This window comes from Ornithodoros turicata, chromosome 1 (genome assembly GCF_037126465.1).
Source record: "Ornithodoros turicata isolate Travis chromosome 1, ASM3712646v1, whole genome shotgun sequence".
Lineage (NCBI taxonomy): Eukaryota > Metazoa > Arthropoda > Arachnida > Ixodida > Argasidae > Ornithodoros > Ornithodoros turicata.
Genome location: NC_088201.1, coordinates 15,620,071 through 15,646,102, shown reverse-complemented (window position 1 = coordinate 15,646,102; position 26,032 = coordinate 15,620,071). Strand labels below are relative to the sequence as shown.

General features: G+C 45.3%; 1 protein-coding gene across 3 annotated transcripts in view; it reads left to right on the top strand.

Moving 5' to 3' along the window:
- LOC135377532 (phosphatidylinositol 4-kinase type 2-beta-like) overlaps positions 1-25,589 on the top strand; it is a 33,046-nt gene extending 7,457 nt beyond the window's left edge. Inside the window, exons 2-11 of one of the 3 annotated variants that reach the window (XM_064610026.1) lie at positions 14,358-14,620; positions 15,134-15,331; positions 15,393-15,524; positions 16,283-16,436; positions 16,520-16,575; positions 19,950-19,973; positions 20,579-20,669; positions 20,728-20,861; positions 24,813-24,872; positions 24,937-25,589. In XM_064610026.1, the coding sequence (XP_064466096.1) occupies positions 14,358-14,620; positions 15,134-15,331; positions 15,393-15,524; positions 16,283-16,436; positions 16,520-16,575; positions 19,950-19,973; positions 20,579-20,669; positions 20,728-20,861; positions 24,813-24,872; positions 24,937-25,113 (1,289 nt within the window). In that variant the 3' untranslated portion in view covers positions 25,114-25,589. Of the gene's footprint in view, positions 1-14,172; positions 14,621-15,133; positions 15,332-15,392; positions 15,525-16,282; positions 16,437-16,519; positions 16,576-19,949; positions 19,974-20,578; positions 20,670-20,727; positions 20,862-24,812; positions 24,873-24,936 lie in introns of those variants that run through there. The other 2 variants (XM_064610027.1, XM_064610025.1) reach the window with 2 other exon arrangements.
- The last annotated feature ends 443 nt before the right edge of the window (positions 25,590-26,032 follow it).

Here is a 26,032-nt window from a genome sequence, read left to right as displayed (position 1 = left end):
CGTGTCTGCAGGAGGCTGGATATGGACCTGGAGTATGACTCTGCGTTGTATACAACGCAGAGTCTCATGTGCACATCGTTTTTCCGCAAAGAGAGGTTCTCGTTCAGTATTATGAATTGCGCCAATAGGGCCCTTAGCAGTTATTAAAGATAGATCCACGCGGTTAGACAAATGAAATACGCCGTGGCAATATTTCTTCGCTATTTTGGCAATAGTGGTACATAATATTCGTTCTTCAAAATCAGAATGCCAGTGAGCACCAGTACACATATTATGCAGCCGTTTGAATTAAACTAAGAATAAATATCGACAGCTAAAAAAAAAATGAAGCGGTGGTGTTGGTGCTTCTGAAACAGCTCGCCGTTGTCGGCCTCACAGAGGTGGGCAACGTCACGAATAACGCTCTGGGGGAATGTGCGTCCTGGGCCGACTTCTAAGGGGACTGTGCCGGCATATGTCTGACAGTGTCTGAGGAAAACCCCAGGAAAAACCCCAGGTAGCACAGCCGGAAGCTACCGGGGTCACATGATCCTACTTTCTACGCAAAAACGCAGAGACGGCAGCGCCCGTCTCTCCAGTGGTGTGAAGCTCGTGTCCTTCTTGGAGGTGCCTGTGCTAAGAGTGCGATCCCCTGCAATTATACCCACCTGATCAACAAAATACAGTTCATAAGACGTGGCATTGTTTGTCAAAGTTCACAAGCGCAACTTGTAAGTAAATAATTGACAGTGAGAATGAGGAGCAGGACCCACGAACGGTGAGGAAATACCTCAGTGGTGTCCTCAGTAGCTTCGGTAGTGCTTCGGGCACGTTTTAAAGTCCTCAATGCACGTTTTGCCTCTCGTTTTGCTCTCACGTTTTGGCACGCTTTTAAAGTCGTCCAGTAGTTGCATACGCTGCCCTACAGGGTGTCCGCCTGGGCGTATAACCCCACCTGCGAAAATAAAATTTATGCAGCTCCAATAAGTTTTTTAAAATAAAGAATCTGTGTCGAATATTAAAAAAAAAAAAAAACACCCTGTATAATGAGCCGCCTCACAGTGCGGACTGAAGTTCTATGGTGTCCAAAAGGTTCAGTAAGTGCTTTTCAGGCAGCAAGAGCGTTGGTGGGCTGGATTTGACCATGCACCAAGCAATTTTGACACAGGAAGAGCACGAGAGTCCAGCTGATTTAGAGACACTGTAAGTGTGGTTCTGGAAAGTTGGTGCTGCGGGCAATGGAGAAGGATGTGTGCTCTAGATCTTCCGGATCACCGCAGTGACGACATCTTAGAGAGTCAACTTGTCGCAAGCGGCAACGCCACTGAGCTGTAAAGGGCACATTAAGTCGCATCCGATGCATAATGCAGAGTCTTGACGAGAGGTATTTTGTAGCATCCGGAAAGCGAGTGTTGTATGAACTCTGGCATGCATAGATCTGGAGAGAATTTCAGTTGTGCACATGGACGTTCCCAGGATTTTTTTCAAGGGGGGGCAAGCGTGCACCCCCCCCCCCCCCCCCCCGCCACCTCTTTTTCTGGAGGCGGACGTTGCGGACTGTGCGGGTGTTTAGAGGTTCCTATTATGACATCTGAGAATAATCAAGACGACCTATGACTAAAGAGCGCACTTTTTCACAAGCGACCTTGGAGCTCCAGGGGGGTGCCACGCCTCCCCTCCCCTTGCAACCCCTCTCGGTACGCCCATGGTTGTGCCCTAGTCGACGAAGAATGGTACGACGGTCTCCTCTCAACAGTGCAATACTCGTCCGTCACCTAGATGAGACAGCTGCTTCTGCGGCTCTGACTGACTGTTCGTTCCCCCCGACAACACAATGGGCTGGAACCCACTGGAGAACTAGCCTGTGTCCTGCTTCGTAAACATGCTTCTAAGCCATTAACATGTCCGTCGCTATGGGGGCGGACAAGGCTCATATGCCTGTGTTCTCTATAGCTTTCAGTGCAGATTTTGAGTCTGTGAACACTGTCCATTCTCGCGGTCTAAGGTCAACTGTGTTGCAGAAAGAACAGAATGGCATAGAGTTTTGCAGCTCTTGATGAGGTAGGATTAGAAAGGCGTTGTCCTTGCACTACGCCTTCGGATGGTATTACAGAGGCCGATGCAGACTTGCCGTTTCTGGAAGCGCCATCCGTGTGTGCCGCTGGCAGAAGTGGAAAATGTATCTTCTGCCGGAGCAGAAAAATGGTCTCGAAGGACTTGAGGGGGAACTTGGTCTCTTCGTTCCCGAAAATACGGAAGACTCCAAGGAGATGGGGTAGTATCTCTCGATGGGATCGACGGGGCTATGGGATGGGCGGGGATCGACCGGTAGAGACCAAGGGGCTTTCGTTGGTGTTACGGCCTTAGCTACGAAGCCAGTTAGGTCCGGTCGTGTCATCTGGAGGAGCGGGTGACGGCGATTGTGCGTACGCAAACGGAGGAATCGCCCAGTTGTTTCCCATTCACGTAGTACCTTATTCGGGAGTTCTCCAGCTTCAGCCAGAACCTACAGTGTTTCAGCCATTCTTGGAACTCCCAGGCAGCGACGAGGGCTACGAGCAAACAAGCTCCGAAGGGTATTTAATGATGTGGAAATCGTGTACAGGACCGGAAAGCTGCAAAGCACAGTCGCCAGCACTAGGTCTGTGTGAACTGCAAGAAGGGAGCATTGATCATAGTCCCATCCAGAGCCAGAAGGACGTTGAATAGCGCGGGGGATCCATCGCGCCTCAGGGTCCTTAATGTGGCGAGTACAGCGTAGAACTGAGTCCATGACCATGCGAAGGAAACGACGGAAACGTACAGGCTCGAGTTTCTTGGCACCGCGACCCACAGAAGGAAAGTTGCCATGGCCTTGCGTGTGAACGGGAGCACTTTTCGGGCGAAAAGTCCATCCCAATTTGCATGAAGTACTTGTAGATGTTATTTAAAGCCGGCTACAAGCGGCGCCGAATGGCAGGTCGTGATTTTCCTACTGTCCAAAGGGCAGCGCTATCTAAATGTAAAGAGAATGTTACTTTTCGAGGAATTGTCGATTTTAGGCCCGCCATCACCACATTAAAAAGTGTCGGAATCAGGAAGGTTCCTTGCTGAACTGCTTGAGGGACATTATGTTTGGGGCTTGGGGTGTACGGACAGCGACGGTTCGGTCCCAAAAGAAGTCTCAGAGCCAGTTGAAGAGTCGACTGGATCCACCAAAAGTGCGCAAGGCGTACAGTGAATGAAACTTTATTGGCTCAACAATAACATGCCTTAGCCGAGAGCCTGAGACATCCAAAAGGCAGAAAAGCCCATACACAGAAGTGCAGGATGCCTCCTCGGCTATGGCTTAAAAAGGGGGAAAGAAAGACACAAAAGGAAGAAGAAAAGACATATGGAAACACTCAAAAGTCCACTGAACGAAGAACCTGCTTAAATTCCCTAACACTATAGAAACCAAGCGGGCCTCCGCTGGGAGGAGGTTCCAAAGTGAGGGGGCCTGGATGAATAGCGATGAAGAGGTGCCTGTGGTACGTGCTAGTCGCTGCTCAAGTTTAAAGGGATCCCGTCGACATCTTCGTACGTAACCCTCAGGTAAAGGACAAAGGCCATGAAGGACTTTGTATAGGAGGACCCTTCGTGAAAAGTCTCGCCGTCTGTAGAGCCTGGTTCAGTCAATTAGTGCCCGCAGACGCTACTCGTAGGACAGCTTTGTGGTCTGTCTATCACTTCTGGACAAAACAGTCTTCGAAGCTTTCATTCGCACAGACTCTTAACGCCTCTGCCGGCTCGTTGCGGGATCCAGCGCCCATCGGGAGGAGCGCAATATTCAAGGATAGGCAGCACAAGAGCAGTATATAATGTGCAAAAGACCTGCGACAAAAGAAATGTGCGAAACGGCATCATAAGCGCGCTTGATGTCCAGGAAAATTGATACCACAACCCGTCGAATGCCCCTAGCGGGTTAATTGCTGGAGAATGACCGACGTGTCCTGTTATCCTTTGGGCCTGACCACCGCATAGTAAAGCCGCAACGAATTGCTGGCGATAGCGCCTCTTGGTGGCATGCCGGTGTGTTGTGTACAGATGTTCTGAGGCCTTCATGAAAGAGACTCCATGCAATTATTGAATGAAACCAGTCCGGTATAGTTGGTTGTCGCGCGAAATATACAGAGGAAAATGGTCACCCCCCTGGTGTCGTCATGCGTGCCGCACGACAAGTGTCGAATTATGTCTGCTGAGCACCACGAAAAGTCAACTACATCGAGTGACGTAGGGGTTCGCATATAAGTTGCTGCCCGATTGTTTAGTAGACACATCTGACGGTTCTCCATTACATCCAACAGCCTCCTTCCTCTTTCGTCGGTCCTCCAGCTTTCCCGGCCGCTATGATGAGTGTTGAAGTCACCCAGCACAAGCGTGGGGGTTTCCAGTGATTCAAGTAACTGTACGAGTTCACTCCAAGGAACCCGTACTGCGGGACGTAGATATACAGGGTGTCCAAGAAAACGTATAATTGAATTTTGATAAAATAACTACACCACCTAGAATCATGCGGTCAACGGCATTTGTTTCCTTCCAGCTAGGCAGTACATAGCCAGTACATCAGTGCTCAGTGCTAAGCACTTTCAGTTCTTCAGAAAGTTCAGTGAACTTTCATCAGTGCTTACTAAGTACAAAGTACTGCAGTACATAGGCAGTACATTTCCGGTAGGTTTTTGCCACCTCATGATGTGAATGTCATGCAACGTAAATTTACTTATGTACGAGGGGTGTTCAAGTCAAACCGGGACTTTTCATTTTTCGTTTTATTTTTCAACGTAATCTCCAGCTGCACTAATGCACTTGTCCCAGCGTTTCACGAGGGCTTGGATGCCAGCAGCGTAGAAATCCTTACCGGCGCGTAGCAGCCATGATCGGGCCGCATTCTTGACCTCGTCGTCGCAGCTGAAGTGGCGGCCCCCAAGGAACGCCTTCAGTGGCCCGAAGAGATGGAAATCGCTGGGGGTGAGGTCTGGACTGTAAGGGGGATGTGGCAGCAACTCCCAGCCAACTTCCTGTAAGGCGCGTGTCGTGAGATGCGCGGTATGCGGGCGTGCATTGTCCTGTAGGAGGAGGACTCCTTTGGTGATGAGGCCCTGCCGCTTTTGCTTCAGCGCCGTATGCACATCCCTGAGAACTTGGCAGTAATATGCACTATTGATGGTGGTACCACTGGGCAGAAAACCAACATGAACAACGCCAGCCATGTCCCAGAAAACCGTGGCCATGACCTTACCCGCAGACGAAGTGCTTCGGAACTTTTTGGGAGCTGGCGAGCCCGGATGCTTCCACTGTTTTGATGCGCGTTTAGACTCAGGAGTGAAATGGTGCACCCACGTTTCATCGCACGTGATGATCCGATCAAGGAAAGGATGTCCTTCAGTGTCGAAACGGTACCTTAGCTCTTGGGAGATTTCCAGTCTTCTCTGCCGGTCAAACACGGAAAGCTGCCTCGGGACCCAACGGGCACTAACTTTCCGAAACTGGAGGTGTTCATGAATGATAGTGTTCAACGTTCCCACAGAAAGGTCCGTCTTTCGAGCCAGTTCGAGACATGTTATCTGTCGGTCTTTCAGGATCAGGCGCTCCACAAGTTGGATGTTCTCGGGAACTCTGACACTGGGCTCTGACCCGCCCCGGCCGGGATCGTCCTGCACTGATGTAAGGCCGTCTCGGAACCGTTTGCACCACTCAAACGCTTTGCTGCGGCTAAGTGTACCGTGGCACACGTTTTCCGGGACAGGGTGTCCCAGAAAATATACTGATATACTGATAGAAAGTATACTGACGACCGTTAACAGCACAATGGTAGTGAACCGGGCAAGCTGGTACGAGCCAAACAAAATATTGTTTGATAGGACAAACAGGCTTTTCTAAATACCACCGTTATCATCTTTCACGTATTACTTAACAACAGGAACCGGTCGAAAACCCAACCCCCTTTATCCCATTTTTTTCAGGAACAAGACCTCCTTATCATATAACGCCACCGATGCCTGGCTTACACAAAGTGACCCTCTTTTTCTTATTGATACGCTTCGACAATCTCTCTAGTGCGCTGATCTGCTGAGCGCTCTTTTATCACTGTGTTGTGAAACACTGGAGTGCAGCCGCACTTGCTGCACTAGACAGCTAGGTGGCCTGATGGGGTGGCTGCATGTTCTCTCAACCTTACAATGAGGCACCGTCCTGTTTGCCCTATATCTAGGGTCTAGGACATTTCGGTGCGGAAGTTTCGGTGCACGGACATTTCGGTGCAAAGCGCTCCAGCGGCGAGGGATCACTGCAACGTGGGTTCCGGGAATGGCTGTCACGATGTCGACATATGGCAATAAAACAAAAGGAACAGGGCGGCTTGGTGTCAAAAGTAGTGTTGTCAGGAAATTTGGTTTACATAGAGAAGAACGTGCTTTATGTATTTTTTGTGCACTATTATAGATTTAGGACATGATCTGCATGTGTTCGTGGTCTCTCGTGGATTTTAAACTTTAGGGGCATTTTCTTCTTTAATATTTTGCGCCCCACTCTCTAGTCTTTCATGCGCCCCACTCTCTAGTCTTGTCTGTTCATTTTTTTTATTTCTTTTTTTCAAGGGTATGTGAAGAATTGCTTTGTCATACTGAGTATTATCTCGCAAAGGGCATCTTCAAAGTACGGATATTATGCAATTTGAATTTCATTTGTTGAGGACGTGCCGGTTACACCCTTGGTGGAAGCATATGATTAGACATTATTCCCCTTGTATTCCAAAAAGTTACCACGTTACCATGTCCCGGTGTTCAGAAGGGAATATAGCAGTTCCTGTGTTCCCGTTTGGATAAGAGCTCTGCACCTTCCCGTGGCCTCTTCAAGTTTCCATAAATGGAACAAAAGTCTTCAAGCATGAAATAAGCAGTTTTATCGCATTATGGCCACCCTGTGAGTGATTTGTGATGAACTATGTTAAAAATAAACGAGCAAAAAATTGTTGATTATTAAAATTAAATTTATGTCTATCGCATCTTACTTTAGCAATACTTTCCACAACCGCCTCTTCGACATACCTATGAAGCATAAGTGCATTAAAGCACTGTTTTTACCGTTGAAAAGACGACCAGTTTATGGCTAGCGAGTCTAACAGCTTTTGGAGGGGCACCACGGTAATATTATATGCTTGTTTAGGCCTTGAAAATACGCGGCCATCACCGAGGAAAAATTATGTAGAAATACAAGGGGAATAACGTTTAATCAAATGCTTCCACCAAAGATGTAACCGACACGTCCTCAACAAAATAAATTCAAATTGCATAATATCCGTACCTTGAAGATGCCCCCTTCGAGATAATACTCACTACAAAATTAAAGAGCAATTCTTCATCTACTCTTGAAAAAGAAATTTAAAAAATCAATTTCTGTACAGCACCGACCAGAACATTGGGCGCAAAATATTAAAAAAGAAAATGCCCCAAAAGTTTAAAAGCCACGACAGACCACGAACACATGCAGATCACGTCTTAAATCTATAATAGTGCACAAAAAATACATAACGCACGTTCTTCTCTATGTAAACCAAATTTCTTGACAACACTACCTTCGATGCCAACCGCCCTCTTCCCTTTGTTTTATTACGGTATGTCGAAGTTGTGACAGCGATTACAGGGACCATTTTTCCGGGAGCCCCAAGCAACGTTTTGCACCAAAATGTCCGTTCACCGAAACGTCCGTGCACCGAAATGTCCTGCACCGAAATGTCCGGATCCCCTATATGTATGATCTTCCACGTGTGAGCGGGATGTCATATATCACATTGGCTCTGCATATGACAAAATTTGTAAGATGTTTTATGCTGCATTGGCCTGTGGTCCCGTTGTCGCTGGTGATCTTCCAGAATTTTCTCAATTTTTCCGGTGCAGAGAACGCAAATCGGGACGTTGTACAGCCTAGGTCAACCTTAGTTATAACACTGAAAAAAAAAGTGGTCTCGTTCCCGAGCGCGATTGCAGCAACCCTTGGTGCCACGAGGAAATCTTAATTGAACAGAATTATTCTGTTAGTTTAACGCAAGGATTTTTTTTTTTTTTTTTACTTAACATTCCCCCAGTGCTCCATGGGTGGCATTTATCGCGCTGGGAAGTGAGACCGAATTTTTTGCCAGTGCGGAGCTGTACCTATCAGCATTTGCATAACGTGTCAATAAATCTTTTGTTGGAAGTCTACCACAGTGCCATGTCCGTCCTCGTGCTGTAGTGCTAGTTATGTTTGACCGTTAACAGCATGGGCCCAAGGCGGGTCATGCAGGTGACATAATCCAGAGAGCGATGACAAACTGACCCTGTGGGCGCTGCAACGAAGTCATTACAAACGAGCGCATAGCGCTGTTATTCTCTCGGATTATTTATCAGATCGACACATTATGTATCCATTAACGCGATGTGAAGCCGCCATGCTGTGTTCTCATACAACTACCAGAAGGAACATGTACTGTTGTAGGTCGTTGGAGGTCGTTACACAGGCTTCGATGATTCCACTGCATCGCTATGGCATTTCTATACAAGGCTGCCATGCTGAAGCAAAGATAATCCCTCCAGTGCCAAAAGTGCTTGAACCTCGGGCAGTTGCGACGCTCCAGGAAATCGCAGAAAAGAGTCCCAGAAAATGCACTTCTGCGGTAGCTGATGGTATTAACTGTCCTTTCACGCCTGTTGGTTCCGTCACATTAGCGTAGGTGCGTGGAATCTGTCCTGATAGGTCAGGAGGTGTTGGTCGGCTGCATGTTTTTTGCTTGGCTGTGATAGTATTCTGCGGTCTCCGTTCGCTTGGTGCAAATCGAGGTGGAATTTCAGGAAAGTCTTGTGCGTTTGTAGCGGACGTGAAATTGACATTGCCACTCCTATAGGAGTGTCAGACTTATGTCGTAGCATGTTCTTGGTGACTTTTGGTAGCGGCGGTCTTAACAGGACAAAAGGAAAAGGATGCGGGATGGCCGGGCTTCCATGCAGTTAGCACACTTTGGCTCTCTTTTCGCGTTGCAGTCTGATATTCGATGAAGCCCAGCACATATTCCACATTTTGTAGTACCTCAGCAATTTCGAGCCATAAGACCAAATCGTTGGCAGTTAGAGCACTGCGTGTGGGGCCTTTGATGTACTCATGAACTGTGAAGGTGTGAAATCCTAGGACAATCCGCTGTGGAAAACGGATTACGGGTTGAAAAGTCAGTATGATGGCTGCGTAATGGAGTGGACACATCACCACCATCGTCTGCCATGGAATGCCGGATCTGTTGACTTGCAGACATGACCCCTGCATCTTTGAGATAAAGCACGAGATTGTCGTTCGAGTACTCTTTAGGGACGTCATAAATCTTGCCCATATTTCTGACATACGATTTCGGTATTGATGGTAGCACTGGAATTTCAGCTAAGCCCTTCCTGACAAAAAGTTGCGGGCAGCCGCTAAGGACCGTACGGAGACGAAAGCATGGTTCATCCTATAGATCACTGCACGGGCTCAGGCTTACCCGAAAGCCCGAGCCCGGCCCGTGGGCCGGGTAAAGCCTTCTCTCTACGGGCCTGGACCGGGCTCTGGTTTGACATTATGGGCATGAGCCGGGCCTGTACATTGCTCGAGCTGGAGCCTGCGTGTTACCCTACTGTTAGTTAGCCATATGGTCAACTTGTACAGCCCGCTACAATGGACCGGGTAGCCTAGATGTTTCTTGGGGTCGGATCGGGAAACCTAGCAATTATTCGGGCTTGGGCTAGGGATTTCCACACCCCTCTGGTTCCCCCCCCCCCGAAATTCTTTAGATTGCCTAATACAACTCGGCTACTGATGCATACACACAAAACATGTATCCCTAAACATATACCCCCCCCCCCCCCCCCGCAGCTCGATAACCTCTCAGAGGTCGATTTCTGGGTAACTACTGACTTTGGCAGTCATGTAAGCACTTTGGCAAGCGGTATGTAGCCATCGGGCCGGGCGGGTAAATCAAAGGAAGATCGATCTCGGGCCAGGCCTGGGCCTAAGAATGCGGCCCGTGCCGTGCTCTGGTTCATACTGGCGCGTTTCATTGCGTGCAGCACCCGCGTGCGGCGGACGTGCGGCATAAACGATCCGCTGGACTGTTCACATACATACGGGCACCGGTGCGCGTCTTTCACGAAGCGTTATGGCGGACAGTTTTATGTCCACGTTTGGGTCGAACGTGACACGAACTCCAGTTAGCTTGAGTGTACTTAGTGTCGAAAAGTAATTAATCCTCTATCTTTCTTTCTTGCAACGTCCATGCGCTCCATGTTCGCTGCGCCCATGTCGAAATTCATCTCACCCAGAGGAGGAGAAGCGCCTCAAAACGCATACGTAGAAGGGTAGAAGGCAGCGATTGGTTCCCGCTTGCGGCTCGGTGCGTGCGTCTGAAATGTTCAGCTCGGGCAAACTCCTTGCGTTCTGAAAGCATCACTACGCGTCTGTTGCTACGGTAACCAACGTTCGCACGCAATGAAACGCAGTTGTGTGAACCATACTGAAGAGAGAACCACCTCGATGGGAACGATGAGGGTATGGAGTAGCCGGCTTCCACGTTGGTGGTGCCAATTTTCTCAATTTTTTTTTCCTTTTTCACTCACTCATGATCCATAACTTGTTGGTTGGGCTAGTAGACGTTTCTCACTGGCGACTGGACCGGGATTCACATTCCAGAAGCCAGATGCCAGTCGAAATAATATGGGAATACCACCGGCGCGGTTCTTCCGGTACGTGACTGTGATGAACGAGTTATCAAATGTTTTATCGTTGGAATTATTCATCTCTTCTGTCCCCGGCGGGGAACGCCCTGTATGGAAATGTCCATGTCGGTTCCAAGCACATCCCTGTCTTCGGATTAGTGTCTTCACCCGAGTCAGGCTCTCCACTCGTGGTCGTTTGGCACTGCTGCCAGAGACCTGTAGGAAGCGTCACACAGACATCGGACCTCCCAGTCATATCACGGCGGGGTGGGGGTGGGGTTGGGTGCCGAAGTATAAATTGCATAGTAGATGCAAATTTACAGTGACAGAACTTACAGCATATCGAAAAAAAAAAAAAAAAAGAGAGAGAGGAAGATTGGAAGCTTGTGACATAACCAAAGTCCTAAAGCTCCTGTGCTGAAGATCAGCTTTCGACATAAGAAATTATCTCATGCTGTTGGGGAGTTGACAAAACAAATAAAGAATGAAAACGAAGTACGGTAAGTGTACATTGGCAAGCTTTTGCTTTGCTTGAGGGGTGCTTATATGGATAGCTAAAAGATAGGATCCAAATATAGTGAAACCTTTATTTTTAAGAATTGTGTACTAATAATAATGCGGGGCTTTACGTCGCGAGACAACTGTGATCGAATTGTGTACTGATCGTAAGAGTATGGATGACGCCAGACAGATATCCAGGCTTCAAGGTGGACTCACTTCTTAAAAAAGTGTATGGGGAATTTTTCTTCACAGGGTTCTCGTAAGCCTTGCTAGATTTGTACAAGAAACAGGTACATGTGTGTTCCTCTCAAGTTTATCTAGGGAATGACACCTTTTTGAAGGCCTGTAGCGATCCACTGGTTTTTGGCGAATGAATGTTTGTCAAATTTTCAATACATGGGAGTCCTATGGGAGATGCAACAAAATCGCTTCTCTCGGCACGCACAGCCGCGATATCTTTGCCAAAATGATGTCATTTCCTACAGCAACAGTCTAGGATTGATTGCAATCAACAAATTCGACAAACTTGCTGCAGTTTTCCAGATCCTTGCGTATGAAAGCGAAAGAAAGGAAATCAATTTTCCGATGGTGCCGCCACCCTTCGCCGGAAGCGAACGTAACTAGATCGCATGAGTCCGTCTTAACAGATAAGAACGCACCGGCAGTTTTTAATCTGTGCACCACACTTATTGAATGTTGTCGTCCCTTGCAATTCTTGAAGGCACTAGTAATTTTGGTTTCATGCAAAGATTACGTGAGTTATAACTAAGAGAATAACTAAGGAAATAAGGAAATAACTAAGAAGGAATAACTAATAAGGAAATAACTAAGAGAATATTGATAACACTGCAAGGCTCCTGTTTGTCAGCAGGCATTGAAGTCATCATAGCATCCAACTGCATTTGAAATGCACTTGGAGATATTGAAATGACTTGGAACAAACACCTGAAGGCAACATATGAAGTCCAAACAGTGAGCGTCATATGAACTGCTAAGAAAGGTTGGGAACGTAAATTCTCGAATGGTTCAAGCATGAAGAAAGTTCTCAGCCTAGTTTGGTGGCAGTAGTATTTTCTAAAATCATTTCAGGATAGGCGTGGTGAGCTAGAACTGGGTATTACAAATTTCTGTGACAGCAGCTGCAGGCAAACTAAGGAAAGCAACAAATGTAACAAAGTGCACCGAGGTCTCGGAGTGTAATATTCTGTTTCGTGAAATTTGAATTTCGCTATGGGAAGCTTTCAACCTCATTTTGGTCCATTCCCTACTACCTAACAAGAACGCAGGGTACTGTACCAGTCGTGTCCAACAGGTACAAACTGAGACGACATGTGGTGTCTGGCAGATGCTGAGACGAGAACTTATGCTACCTGTGCCTTTGCAGCTTCAAGCCATCACATCAAACATAGGACATGAACCTGGCAAGCTGCTTGCCAGGTTCATGTCCTATGTTTGATGTGATGGCTACCAGATCTTCAGGTGAGAGAGAATTGGTACATCACTGACATATGTTTATATATTGGCATAAGTGCATTTACTTCAAATATACCTTTTGACCTTTCTGTATGTGAATAACTTAGTACTTGCCAGTGACATGCACTGATGTACAGATTTAATTATTTATCGTGGGTTTATTTGTTGTGACTAAGGTGCCCCGGGTCCTGTAAGCTCTAAATGTGGTCCTGCAGGAAGAAGCCCATGCATCGAATGTAGGACCAGCAGCGATGTAGCTGGGAAGAAACCCAGCAATATGCTTTGGCCACAATAACACAAACTAATCTTTTCTGCTTGCATTTTACCATTTTCACCCGATTGTCAGGTTGGTTACTTATACACTATGCATTTGGCTAAAGTTTGATGATGTTGTCACATGAATGGTAGTCATGATCCTTCCGAATAAAATAAATATTCTATCATAAACTTAAACTGGGCAGCCGGTGACACTGCAACTTTTTGCTGCTATACATTACACTGTTTCCCATGTGTTTGATAGATCTTTGGGTTCATAAAGAAGCGAGTCTGGATGATGTTTCATTTATTTCAACAGTAATTTGCAGAGCGTAAAATGCTAAGATATGATAGAAAATAAGTCTATTACTTTCCATACAAATAGATTTGAAAACGCTCTCATGCGTAAAATCAGGTGCTTGTCCATGTCGGTTAAGATATAGCGCGTGTTCAGACGTAACTAGAAGGCGCAGGTCACATAATCTATCTTACAAAACTGTGATCTTCTTATAGCGTTGCTAGTCATCCTCTTCCTCCACTTCCTCTTGCATATCGTCATCTTCGTCTTGGTCTAGCTCATTATCTTCGTTGACTTCATTATCCCCATCGTCAGACGCAGTACCAGTTTTGTCTTTCGACTTTTCCCTCTTGTGCTTCGTTGACTCCTTTTTTGACTTTCCCTGTCGGAACTGTTCCAAACTTCCAGACAAGGAATCGACGAAACTTTCAAATTCCATTTCTCCCATTGCTGATACAATGTCCGAGCCAGTCACAGTTTTTCGCTTTCCCCTCACAGCAATATTGTTCGCACACGACGTCGCATAAAGCACAAAAACACTTGCAGCTTTCGCTAATGCCGCACGAGCTTCTTTCGAAACATTTACACCGTCAGGAAGAGCATCCCTAACAATCCTTGTAACGACTGACATGGGTAGGTTGAGGTCCTCGGGTCGCTCGGCCATTTCAAAAAACGAAGTTAAAGTACACACGGTAATGAACGTTGACCACAAACAGTTCCCGCGCACATGAAGCAGCATGGGAGGGATGGGAAGGGAGGTGAAAGTAGGTGGCGGATCGAGCTGTTTTACAGTTCGTTTTTTATTGCGACCGTGCGCGAATAAAAATTGTAAAAAAAAGCTTCTAACGTTTCTCTAGATGGTTTAATTTAAAAAGCGAAACGCAATCGCATTTGTGAATCACTTCGTGGACATCATGGACATGTTGCCGCCGGACATAGCAACCGATGGCAACCACGTGATATTGACGCCACTGCTGATATTTCCTGCGAGGGACACCGTTGTTTGAAACGAGTAGCTCTATGCATCTCGTTTCAGCTTTATTTTATTCGTTCAATGACCAGCGAACAGGATAAATTACATTCTATAAACTCCAGTGATGACCCAAATTTATTTTTTCAAGAAAGCGACGAGCAAAACCTGCCTGACGTGACATTTGCAGTTGGAGGAGCGCTTGCTAGCAACAATTCCCAGACACGAGAGAGCCAGCCTCTTCTTCGTCGAATGGAGCCTGATTTAGGGGCCACGTTTGAAAGTTTCCACGATGATCCACACTTCTCTTCTGTTGTCCATGAAGCGGAGATGGCAATTGAACTTGCTATATATCCCGAACGAATATATCAAGGATCCAGTGGAAGTTACTTTGTCAAAAACAGCGAGAGGAAGGTAAGTCTATAGGCCTAAATTCGACTGCTGTGGTTAATAGGGGTGACATGGTAAATGTTTTGATGCAACCCTTCCGCGATTGCTCAAGGTAACTGACATTTATAAACTACGTGTGGTTAGGGCTATACGTAAACAAAATAACTTGCTGTCGTTGATGATGCGAGGCTGTCATTCTTGCTACATGTGATGCAACAAGATAACTTGCACTCTCAAACTAAACTACGCATGTCACTTTTCGTTTAACATTTGTAAATGTGCGTACTTGCGTTAGATTTGCAGCTTAGGTCTTGCGATAGTGGCCCAAGGTTGGAACGAGATCTAATTCTGATGACCACCGTTGAGTGACCTACTTCTCACGTACCGCAGCTGTGCCTGCTTAATATTTAGTTGCGTGAAGCACACGCAGAATGACAGATAATTATGGACATTGCGAATTGTTGTGCACGGACTGGTATAACCATGGTGCTCAGGCTCGTAACTCGTGATGACGTGATCCCGTATTACCTTTTACAGAAAATAGCTGTGTACAAGCCAAAAGACGAAGAGCCTTACGGGAGACTGAACCCAAAATGGACAAAGTGGATGCACAAGCTGTGCTGTCCCTGCTGTTTCGGCAGGAGCTGTCTAGTTCCCAACCAGGGTTACCTATCAGAAGCAGGAGCGTCACTTGTTGACCAGAAATTGCAGCTTAACATTGTCCCCAAAACCAAAGTGAGTGCATCGTACGTTTGCATTAATATCGTTATGGAAACAGTTTTTTCCTTCGCTACAGGTAGTCAAGCTAGTTAGTGAAACATTCAATTACTCAGCTCTTGACCGGGCAAAAGCACGGACAAAAAAGAACGTCACCGAACGGTTTCCAAAAGTTGGACGTCGCTTTCACAGGATTGGTCTCCCTCCAAAGGCAAGTTAACTGTCAGCACTCGTGTGGATGGATGATGTATCAGACATTTCTTAGAAGCACTAAAAGGACAAAACGAAATGCCACATTAAATGCCACAGTGCAGACGTCAATAAAACTCGGAAAGTTGAGCGCTCGTTGCTGTGTTGTCCCTCATTTCGTCCCGGGCCCCCCAGGCCGTTTTTAGCGCCTCTAAGCAGTGATGGCCAGTAGTTAACTACATGTAGTTAAACTACTAGTTAAACTATCTGATTGTAGTTCAAAAGTAGTTATCAACTACTTCCAGAAATGTAGTGGCAACTACTAGTTAAACTACTATTTCGAGTAGTTAACTACAGTAGTTAGGTTACTGCAGGCGCCAACTACTTTCGATTTTGCCGCAAGCTTTACGGCACGATTGTGCTTCCGACTTTTACCTTGAGCTTGCAGAGCAATTGTGCCGTGCATGCGTACTAAATCTTCTTTTATCACTGCTTGCCATTCATATTTAGGTGTCCAAGAACACTATAGAATGGGATTTGTGTTGATGGATAACGTTACGTAGTTATAGATGTAGTTAAAGAAGTAGTTTTAACTACCTCCACCAAAAAGTAGTTGAACTACTAGTTAAACTACTCCATTGCAAAGTAGTTAGTAGTTATAGTTAAACTACTGTAGAAGTAGTTAGTGGCCATCACTGCCTTTAAGAAATGTGTTTAACTCAGTACCAACAAGCCCAAAGAAGTGTACAAATAGATGTTGTATCATTCAAAATGTTGTAGGTTGGCTCCTTTCAATTGTACGTGGAGGGGTATCAGGATGCAGACTTCTGGCTGCGGAAGTTTGAGTCTGAGGCACTTCCAGAAGACCTTCAAAATATGTTTCAGCTACAGTTTGAGCGACTGGTAGTACTGGACTACATCATTCGAAATACCGGTAACCCCTACCTTTGGTCCTAACATTTTGATTTCATCACTCGCTTGTATATTGTGGCTAATGATCAGTCTTCGCTTTTGCAGATAGAGGAAATGACAATTGGCTTATTAAATGTGTTAGACCAGACAAAGAACCTCAGGTGAGTGAATAAATGTGTGCTGCGATAATTCAGGACATATCTGTACTGCCTTTTTAGGAAAAACAAAACAAAAAAATGTCATGGTTTGACGGAACTAAATTTCTAGTACCTCACTCTGTGGTATTATGACTTATATGTAAAGTTCCAGGTTTTTGGAGTTGTTCGTTTGCATATTCAGAGGGTGTTCTTTGGAGTTTATTATTTTGCGAGAACTCAGTGTTTTTTGCTGTTTATTTTTTTTGCAACTGAGTTAACATTTGAAATTCAGAGAAAAGGCGACAGCTTTGAAATGACATACTCACAAATAGAATGAGAAGCTGCCTTGCAAAAACATTTACTGTTATGTGGCAGAACTTGCAGACAACGACATCTGCAACACTATCACCAGGCAATGTGAGCACCTCGAAATCCTGATATTTCTTGACATAGTCACAAGGCGGCTTTCTCTTGCATCCCGTCTTACTTTCTGCATTGCAGCAACTAGCTGTCCTTTGAAGAGGAGAATTCGTTAACGTCATCTGTGCTCCCTTGTCCAGTTTAAGAAGGAGGAGGAGAAGCATGACTCAGAGAGATAGGGGGAAGGGAACCTTGTTAATAAATTCCGGGATTCATAACTCGAGGTTTGCAATGAGAGGAAGAACACGAAAGCACTGGAATGATAGGAAATACATTGTGAGATGGGAATATGTTTATCTTGGGAAAGACTTCGTAATAGTGCTCTGCACCATTGTTTCTCCTGTGTCAATCTTGCTCAGGAGAAACATGAGTAATCTAAGGCTTGACTCACCGTTCTTGTCCTCGAAGTACGGTATTACTCTCTCCATGTGTGTCCGTTCGAAGTCAAGAGTCCGGCTCCAAAGTGACAGCTGCTTTGCCCCTCTCTGCCCCAAAGAGACGGAGAATAGTTTGTGGTAAATAGCTGTACTGTGTGCTGTACATGATAAACCGAGGGAGATGGGGTGAAGTTGGAGTCGAGCATCGATGACGGACCCGATGCCCCTGGCTATTTGCCTAACTCAAGAGATTCCATAATATGACATTTGGAAAGCACACAGAGTTTGCTGAACACTCTGGGATGATACATACAATGAATGAAATGATAAAGCAGCTATTACCTAACAATTTGGGTGTGGAAGGGTCAAATGAGCTGATGCCAGGATAATGCGTTAAAGTAGATGAACGTACATCAGCGTGTGGCGCGCGCTTATATACTATATCGGCGCCAGTGCTTGCTAATGACAATGGCAATGAGGCTGATTGAACAGTTTGGTGTTCAGACGCCCGCCTCTAACAAAAATTGAAATGTCCTCATTTCGTTATTACAGGGAGGAAAAAATTGAAACGTTACATGAACAGTAATGCGCAAATTTAACAGTTCAAAACCGAGGCGGTTAAATTTGTGAGCGCCAAACTTTTCAATCAGCCTCATCGGCATTGTCATAAGCAAGCAGTGGCGCCGCTATAGTATATAAGCGTGCACCACATGCTGATATATGTTACTCTACTTTAACGTCGTCGCTCATGGATGTTGGATCCTGGCATTAGCTCATTCGGCCCTTCAACACCCAAATTGTTAGGTGCTCACAGTACGTTTATGCTTTGTTGATCTCCATTGACCTGGACAACCCCCTCGTAAATTGAGGTAAAAAGGGTGAGGTCTTCAAGGTTTGTCCCTCAAACGTGGGTTCACTGTTCCGAAATTGAGGTTTCGTAAACCGAGGTAGGAGAGAACGGGAGTGCCTTGTTCCAGGAGGGTACCATTGATAAAGCGAGGGAATTAGTAAAACCAGGCTTCATAAATTAAGGGTTGACTGTAGACATGGGAAATGGCTGAAATGCCCTCACCATTTGCTCGTGTTGAGTAGAGTCTCTAAACGGCAAATATTGTTCGAGCAGCACAGCGAATTTGAGGCAAGAGAACTGCCCCTCCTTGTTGCGGGAAGGACGCAAAAGGAAACAAGCCCTGTCAACCAGTCATGAAGGCTTTTTTTGCTGAGCTCTGTTTTACTGGAACCACCCCAAAGCAGAGATTTTTTTGATAAATCTGAATTCTTTAAAATTTTACCAGCATATGTTTCAGATTTTTCCGGGAAAACCCAGGGTTCTATTTATATGATGTGTCCATTGGTTGTTTTCTGACGTGCCACAAAACACGAAAATTGATTCAGCTTGAAACTGCATGTCAGTCATCGCAAGAGTTAAAAATTCTTTATTAGCCTTTGGTTTTAGTGACAGGGTGGTGCTTATTGTTTTTACTTCAAATGTACAATGTTCTGGGGGTAGGTAAGGTACTGTGTGACCCGCATGAAAACAGAATAGTCAACCTCTGTATGAGGGTACTTGGAACATCCTGTCAGGTGCTCTAGACATGAGCTGTGAACCTTTTGAGCTACCGAGGAATGTTTGCCTCGTATCTACGAAGTATTTGCTGTTTATGCAGTATTGCACCTACCATTGACGAGGAATGCACTAAAACGTTGCCTCATTGAAAGACGCAAGCTCAGGGTGTCGTGATTTGTCATCTGTGCTTAAGCATAAACTTGAATGTGGAAAAGGGTGATTGTCCATTCTATAGGAAGCTTAATTTGTTTGAACCTAAGATGGTTTTCTTCAATGCAGTCCGTCATAGTGATTCCATTTTGAGCCACGTAGACCATTGTGGTATTTGTTCAGTTGATGTTGAAAGCTGTTTCCTATTGCAATATGCAGCCTTTCATAACAAAGAATGCACAAATTGGGCTTCAGATTAAGTTTATGCACTACACCTAGTACAATATTTAGATAAGCATGACAAGTTCGAAATACCTTCTTGTGTGCATTAGGAATATTGTTTTGTACTGAGCTCTCGTATTGCACATAACAGGCACTTGTGCAGTTCAGCAGCTCACATACAAATTCACACGTACTGCACACAATGTGCATGTCATAATGTTACATGCAGTAGGGGCAAGAAGTGCTTATGGTCATTGTTACAATAAGGCTCACCTATCTTAGATTGGGTTACCGTTTTGAATCGGTTCTCATAACTGTTGCAGACACACTTATTCTGTGCCACAAGGACTAATAGACCCTGAACAGAAATTTTTGCTTCAGAAAAAGTGAAATCACAAGACAGGCAGTATACTGTAGACTGTAGATATAGGCAGTGCAATGCAACGTACAACGGTATTGTAATCTTATACAATGCTCATTATGAACGTTTGAAATCTTTACTGTGTTCTTAACAATTGAAAACTTCTGATAGCCAATCTGCATTCACATGTAATTGTATCAGTAATTGTCATGAGCATTAGAAGTCAGTGCTTGTTATTTATTATTTTGGATCAGAAAAATATGTGTGTAAATGTGTGTGTGTGTGCTGCTTTTGGATTCAGGAACCACATCACGAAGGACGAGAGGTAAGGTCCAATCACCTGTCATTTGTCAGAATGTGGTTTATGTGAATGCATCAGGAATGTTGTGCCACCTGCCAGTTGTCTGTTAGGTCCAGTTTGTCCACTGAACTAATGTGTGATTGCAGCAGCAAGCTTTTTTTTTTGTCCTTGTAGCCTAGTGCCAGTCTTGCAGTATGCTACATTATTAACAAGAGTTCAGCAGTGACATAACAAGAATGCTGCTACTATAGCATGTGTTTGAGAAACCCTTTGCATTCAAGTTTATGCTTGGTGTCTTGTACATAGTGAAACTTTGTTAATTTGAAGTTGATTTGAAACCTAATTTTGAGTTACAATATCAAGCTAATAGGAATATATTTACAGGACTGTAGCAACCTTTCACACTGACCAAACATTTGAAGAGTTTGAATTGCCAAGGTTTCACTGTATTTATAGCAGCATAAGTGCTACACTGTTTTGAATTGCCCATTATCACCTTTCTCCTGTCCTACTGTTGCCCTTGGCTGATTTGTTAAAGTGGACAAACTTTAAATAGTTGCACAACTTGAGCCACTCCTCAGCTTATGTGCTTGCAGATCCCCTGTGTTCATTTCTTGTTCCAATTCCAGACGTGGAGTCCAAAACAGCCGGAGATTAGGATTGCTGCTATTGATAATGGTTTAGCATTTCCCTTCAAGCACCCAGACTCTTGGAGAGCCTGTGAGTTTTGTGATTTGACGTAAAAGCTCAGCTACATGGTGCAATTGCTCCACCTCAGATCCATACCACTGGGCCTGGCTCCCTTTTGCCAAGAAACCCTTCTCGAATGAAACAAAGGAGTTGGTTCTTCCACAGCTTTCAGATATGAACTTTGTTCAAGAGCTCTGTGATGAGCTGTACGCTCTCTTTAAGGTATGTATTGTCATATCCGAGGTATACAATATACCACTGAGGCCTGATGCTCTCCAGTGTATGCCTGGTCTCTGTAGAATAGTTAGATAAAATAACGTACAGGGCGTCCCAGAAAACGTGTCATTAAATTATAATTAAAAGCCTACACCACCCAGAATCGCGCAGTCAACAACGTTTGTTCTGACTAGGTTTTCGCCACCACCTGATGTGAATGTCACCTAAAGTTTTATTATCTCAGCTTTTACAAACTGAACTCTGTAGTTTGCCAAGTAAAGGTGGCTTTTTTTTACCCCAACAACGTGAAGTGCGTGCCCAATATACTCAAGTTCATGATAATTGACACGGTTATTGTGGAGCTATCCCATCTGAAAAAATAGCGGAACATTGTGCGTTTCGGAGCCCCGCCCACAGACTAACGCTCGAACACACTCAGTTTTGCTCTCAGTTTGACGAAAGGAGGTTGCGAAACCCAGCCCACACAGGGATACAGTAAACTTTCGTTAATTCGACCCTGACGGGAACGCGAAATTTGATTGAATTAAAGAATCGGCGGAAAAATTAACGAGGTCAACGTCGCTTTTGTGCGTTCGTCTGCTGTCGCTTGCGCTTGAAACGTGCTTTTGAAAGCATGCTACATAGAGCGCGTGCACACACTGCACGCTCTCGACGAAATTGTCTCCAGTTTCGCTTCCGCAATCGTGCGCGGGCGGGGCACGTTCGACAACGATGTTCTTCCACGAAGTCATCGAACCTTGCCAAGCGCACGTTGTATATCGGACTCTTGTTGCACCGACGGATTCCGAACAAAAGCCCGTTGAAACGTGAAACAAAAAACGAGAAAGAAACGTTTCCTCCTCGCCTGGGACTCGCCAGGACCGCGAACCGCTACCAAATGGATTGGGTTTTAGCAGGTCCCCCAAGGTCGCCATTTTCCCATGTATTTGTTCCTATCCAGATGCGTGCAATGCCGGGGGCCGCCCTTAGATACCCCATTGTTACCAGACGTTGGCTTGCGTTGAATTGTAGCGCGCTAAAGATCCAGTTGAAGCACAATCCAAGCCAGGCGAAATCACCGAAGGAGAAACGGACGACTGCGCCTGCGGTGCCTGGTACGACAGGTACGCTATGTGATGCACGCAGCCATGCGCTAGGTCCTTCCGATCGCTGAACACGTTTAAAAACGGGACCGAAAAGTGAAACACGACACAGAAAGTTGTTATACGCGTCTTATTTGGTCATATAAAGCATTCGCAGAAACAACAAAAACATTTTGCTGCTAAACTTAGCGCGCTGAAGTGATCCGGAACGGCAACAGTGGGGTATCTAGTGGCGGCCTTCTTCGTTGCACGCTTTTCCGAGGTGAGTTTGGGGGACCTGGGTTTTAGTGCATCATACGCCACCGCCTTTGCGTACGTAAGGGATAGCGTGATGGTTCTGCACAATGCGCAAAGCTCTACGTTTTGCACGTGCGCAGGACCACCAACGCTATCGCTTACATACGCAAAGACAATAGCGTACAATGCACTAAAACTTGCGGTTATCAGTACGGATTGGTACTGTTCAGTCTCCACTGCCAATCTACCACCCGAGGTTTAGGGCGAACTTTTCTGCTGCTATGTGCGGTGTTACGCGGATGCATCGGTCGAATTATATGATGCGAACTGCTTTCATGTTCGAAATAATGAAATTTTTTGTCGATATAAACATATGGGCATTTGACCGGACCTTCGAATTCGATCGAATTAAGTGAAGAAACGAATTATCGGAAGTTGTATTAACGGAAGTCTACTGTAGTAGGAAAAGTGAGCCAAAACGTGCCGCAAATGAATGTTTTTATTTTCTTGCTTCGGTGCCAGATGAGACAGGCACGGTTTATCGTATATCTGGCATCTTCTGGGATCATGCCTTCCCTCTCCCCATTTCAAGAACTCTCGCTTTTTCTACTACCCCCGTGTGGGCTGGGTTTAGCAACTTCCTCTCGTCGGTCTGAGAGCGAGGGTGTGCAAAGAGTGGTCGAGCGCTAAGCTGTGGGCGCTTCAAAACACACGATGTTCGGCTATTTTTTGTGATGGGATAGCTACTCGATATGCGTGTCAGTAATCCGCCCGATATTTACCCCCCGAACGAAATCTGTAAAATCCGGGTTTAACCCGAAAAACATCCGGGTCGCGTGGCACACACATAAGCGTGCATTAAAATGAAGTTTGATAACATTGCTAAACATTAGTTCCATGTTAAGACAAATTTTTATTAAACAAAAAAAAATCACTCGAATTCCTGACGACAGAATATGCCGTAACGGGATTTAACCCGAATTTTCAAATGAAAAATATCACCCGATATTTACCCCCCGAATTTGGCCAAAAATAAAACCCGAAAAAGTCAGGCCCTACTTATGACTTGCACAGGAATGGAGCTGTCACTGGAGGTCGCTCAAGTGCACCAACTGTATCTGAAGTGTTTCAGTTGCAAGTGCAGTGTGTTTATGTCCATGCAGCAAGTTATGCAACTACATTGTCAATACAGTGCAGACTGTCTAGGTCCCATTTAGATTAGATCCCAAAATATAGTAGGATACTGTGGATTTCTTCATGGTGACTGCTGCACTGCATGTGGAGGGGTTCTAATGTGGTCCAGCAGACTCGTTTCCCCTTAGCTCCGGATACCCAGTTGTCATGTTGAAAGGCACTACAAATGCATCACTTGCTTCTCCGTGTGCCCCTAATTTTCACAAATTGAAAAGTTAGTGAATAATAAGGGCACAAAAATTTCGAGTAAGAATTAGTACTTCGAAAACTGATACTATCGCAAACTTTATTTTCACATTTAGTCGCGAGTAGGCATTGAACTGCTTTACCACAGAAGTGTGTGCACTGTTGCTTTAATTAAATATACGTGGGGCCTGACTTTTTCGAGTTATATTTTTTAACAAAATTGGGGGTAAATATCGGGTTATGTTTCGCTTCAAGAATTCGGGTGTAATCAGGTTGAACTGAACCTGATTCAACCCAAGGCGCTATGTCATGGCTGTCATGACTCAGCATGCATAACTCTAGAAATATGTCGATTTGAAGCGAAAGGGCTAGCGGGAAATTTGTTTGGAGTCGGACGTGCATGCCAGACTAGTTTATTTAAATTTTCCTGGGGAGCAAACTTGTACAATCAGCTTGTACAAACATGTAGTCATAGAAGCTCACGTACATGACATAAGGGAAACATCAATCAGAATTTTTAATGTGTGAGCATTAGAAGTGGTGTTTCAAGGAAAATTGTTTGTGTCGATCCGTGGTCAAAACGGGGAGAGGGAAGTACGCCGCGTGAGAGAGGAGGAGGAGGAGGACGGCAGTGGAGAGTTGAGAGTAAGGGAAAGTATGTCACGGAGCGCAAGCCAATGTACACGCGCCGCAGCGAGTGACCTCACGGAGAGGAGCACGTCTGCGGAAGCGGTCTTGGCGGCGCGCCAGATACGCCGGCGAGTCTGAACTTGCGGAGGCGACGAGCTGCCGAAACCGAGGAACAACGCAAGCAACGTCAGGCAGCGGATGCCACTGCTCGGCGCCGAAAGCGGGCAAACGAGACTGGGGGGGAACGAAAGCTGCGTTTCAAAATACGTCGCGGATGTGGAAGAAGGCTTGCGCCGCTGTTGTGGCTGTGTAGTTAGTAACAGTTAGTGATAGTTAGGGGTGGATAGTGGTAGTGGGTGGGTGGGCTGAATGCTAACGCATTTCTGCCGCATTAATTACATTAATCGTCCTTCAATTTTATTAATGATGCATGCATTATAGTGTCTTGTCATGTTTTTTAATCTTGTTCTCATAAGATTTGTCAAATTAGTCAATTGAAGACATCGTGAACACGAATTTCCTTGATCCCTGGATAAATGCTTCTCGGTGCAATACTTTAAGCACTACATATGGTACGGATATGTATTTACTTAGCTATCCATTGCAGAAAGACCCTGGCTTTGACAAGAATCACTTTGAGAAACAGATGTCTGTCATGAGAGGGCAGGTAACTAGACACAGCAGTGGCACAGAATTGAAACAGATAGGCTGATTGCACCCTCGTATTTCAGATTCTGAACCTGACTCAGGCCCTCAAGGATGGGAAGTCACCTGTACAGTTGGTTCAGATGCATGCTGTTATTGTGGAGAGGAGCAGTCGCTCGGGCGCACGAGGACGCATTAAGTCGCTGAACGATAACTTCATCCAAAGTTTCCAAAACAAGGCTCCATTCTTTTCATGGTGCTAATGCCCTCAATGCAGAAGGGATGGTGTGATGTAACTCAGACTTAAGGGACCAGTTATTGGCATGGTGTTGCAATTGATGTGGTTTAACACATTTTGATCCTGTTGATTATCAGTTCACTTCTGTGCATCTTCCTCAAGTGCATGGCTTTTTGTATATTTTAGCAGAATAAATTACTGAACGTGTGCCAGGTTAAACTATACGGCAATGTTTTGTCGAATAATGGGTTGAAACTATTGGTCCCTTTCTCTGATATATGCACACAATATATTTTCTAGAAATGCACAAAAGTTATATTTTGGTCTGTCTAAATGGGTGGGTTGGGGGACTATATCCATGGCAGTAGTATTAATCCATGGTACTATACAGTGAAGTGTATGAATACTTGAGCAGGCAATGCTTGATTTTATGTATCCTAACTTATACACTCTAGTCAGTTACTACTGCGTCTCGCTTGAATAAAACCACATTAATTGATACATTTTCTCTGTTGCATAATCATCCAAGGTCCATTGTTGACAGGGCACTAGAGGAACTTCCTTTCCTACATCCAGCATGAAGGAAAGGATGACATGCTTGAGTCACGCTTAGTGCCTTAAGTAGGAACCGTTGGCATAGCTGTAATGACGTCGTTGCCCAAATTTTGGCTGTTGAAGGGCTGGAACAATGGATATTTGTGAAGTGAACTCATTTTGCCATTTCTGAACTATTCCATTGGTTCTGAGGTTAGCAGTTCACATGCTACACACTGCAGCTGCCTCCTGAAATTTGTGGTGAGCAGCTGAGATATGAAACTGATATAATTGAAGTTTCACATGGAATGGAGTTGGAAATTTCAAAGTTGTTTGGTCCACTCCCAGTTCCTTTAGTTCTACATGCGCAACTTTACACAGGACAAATGCAGTACAGGTTTGTTGCATGC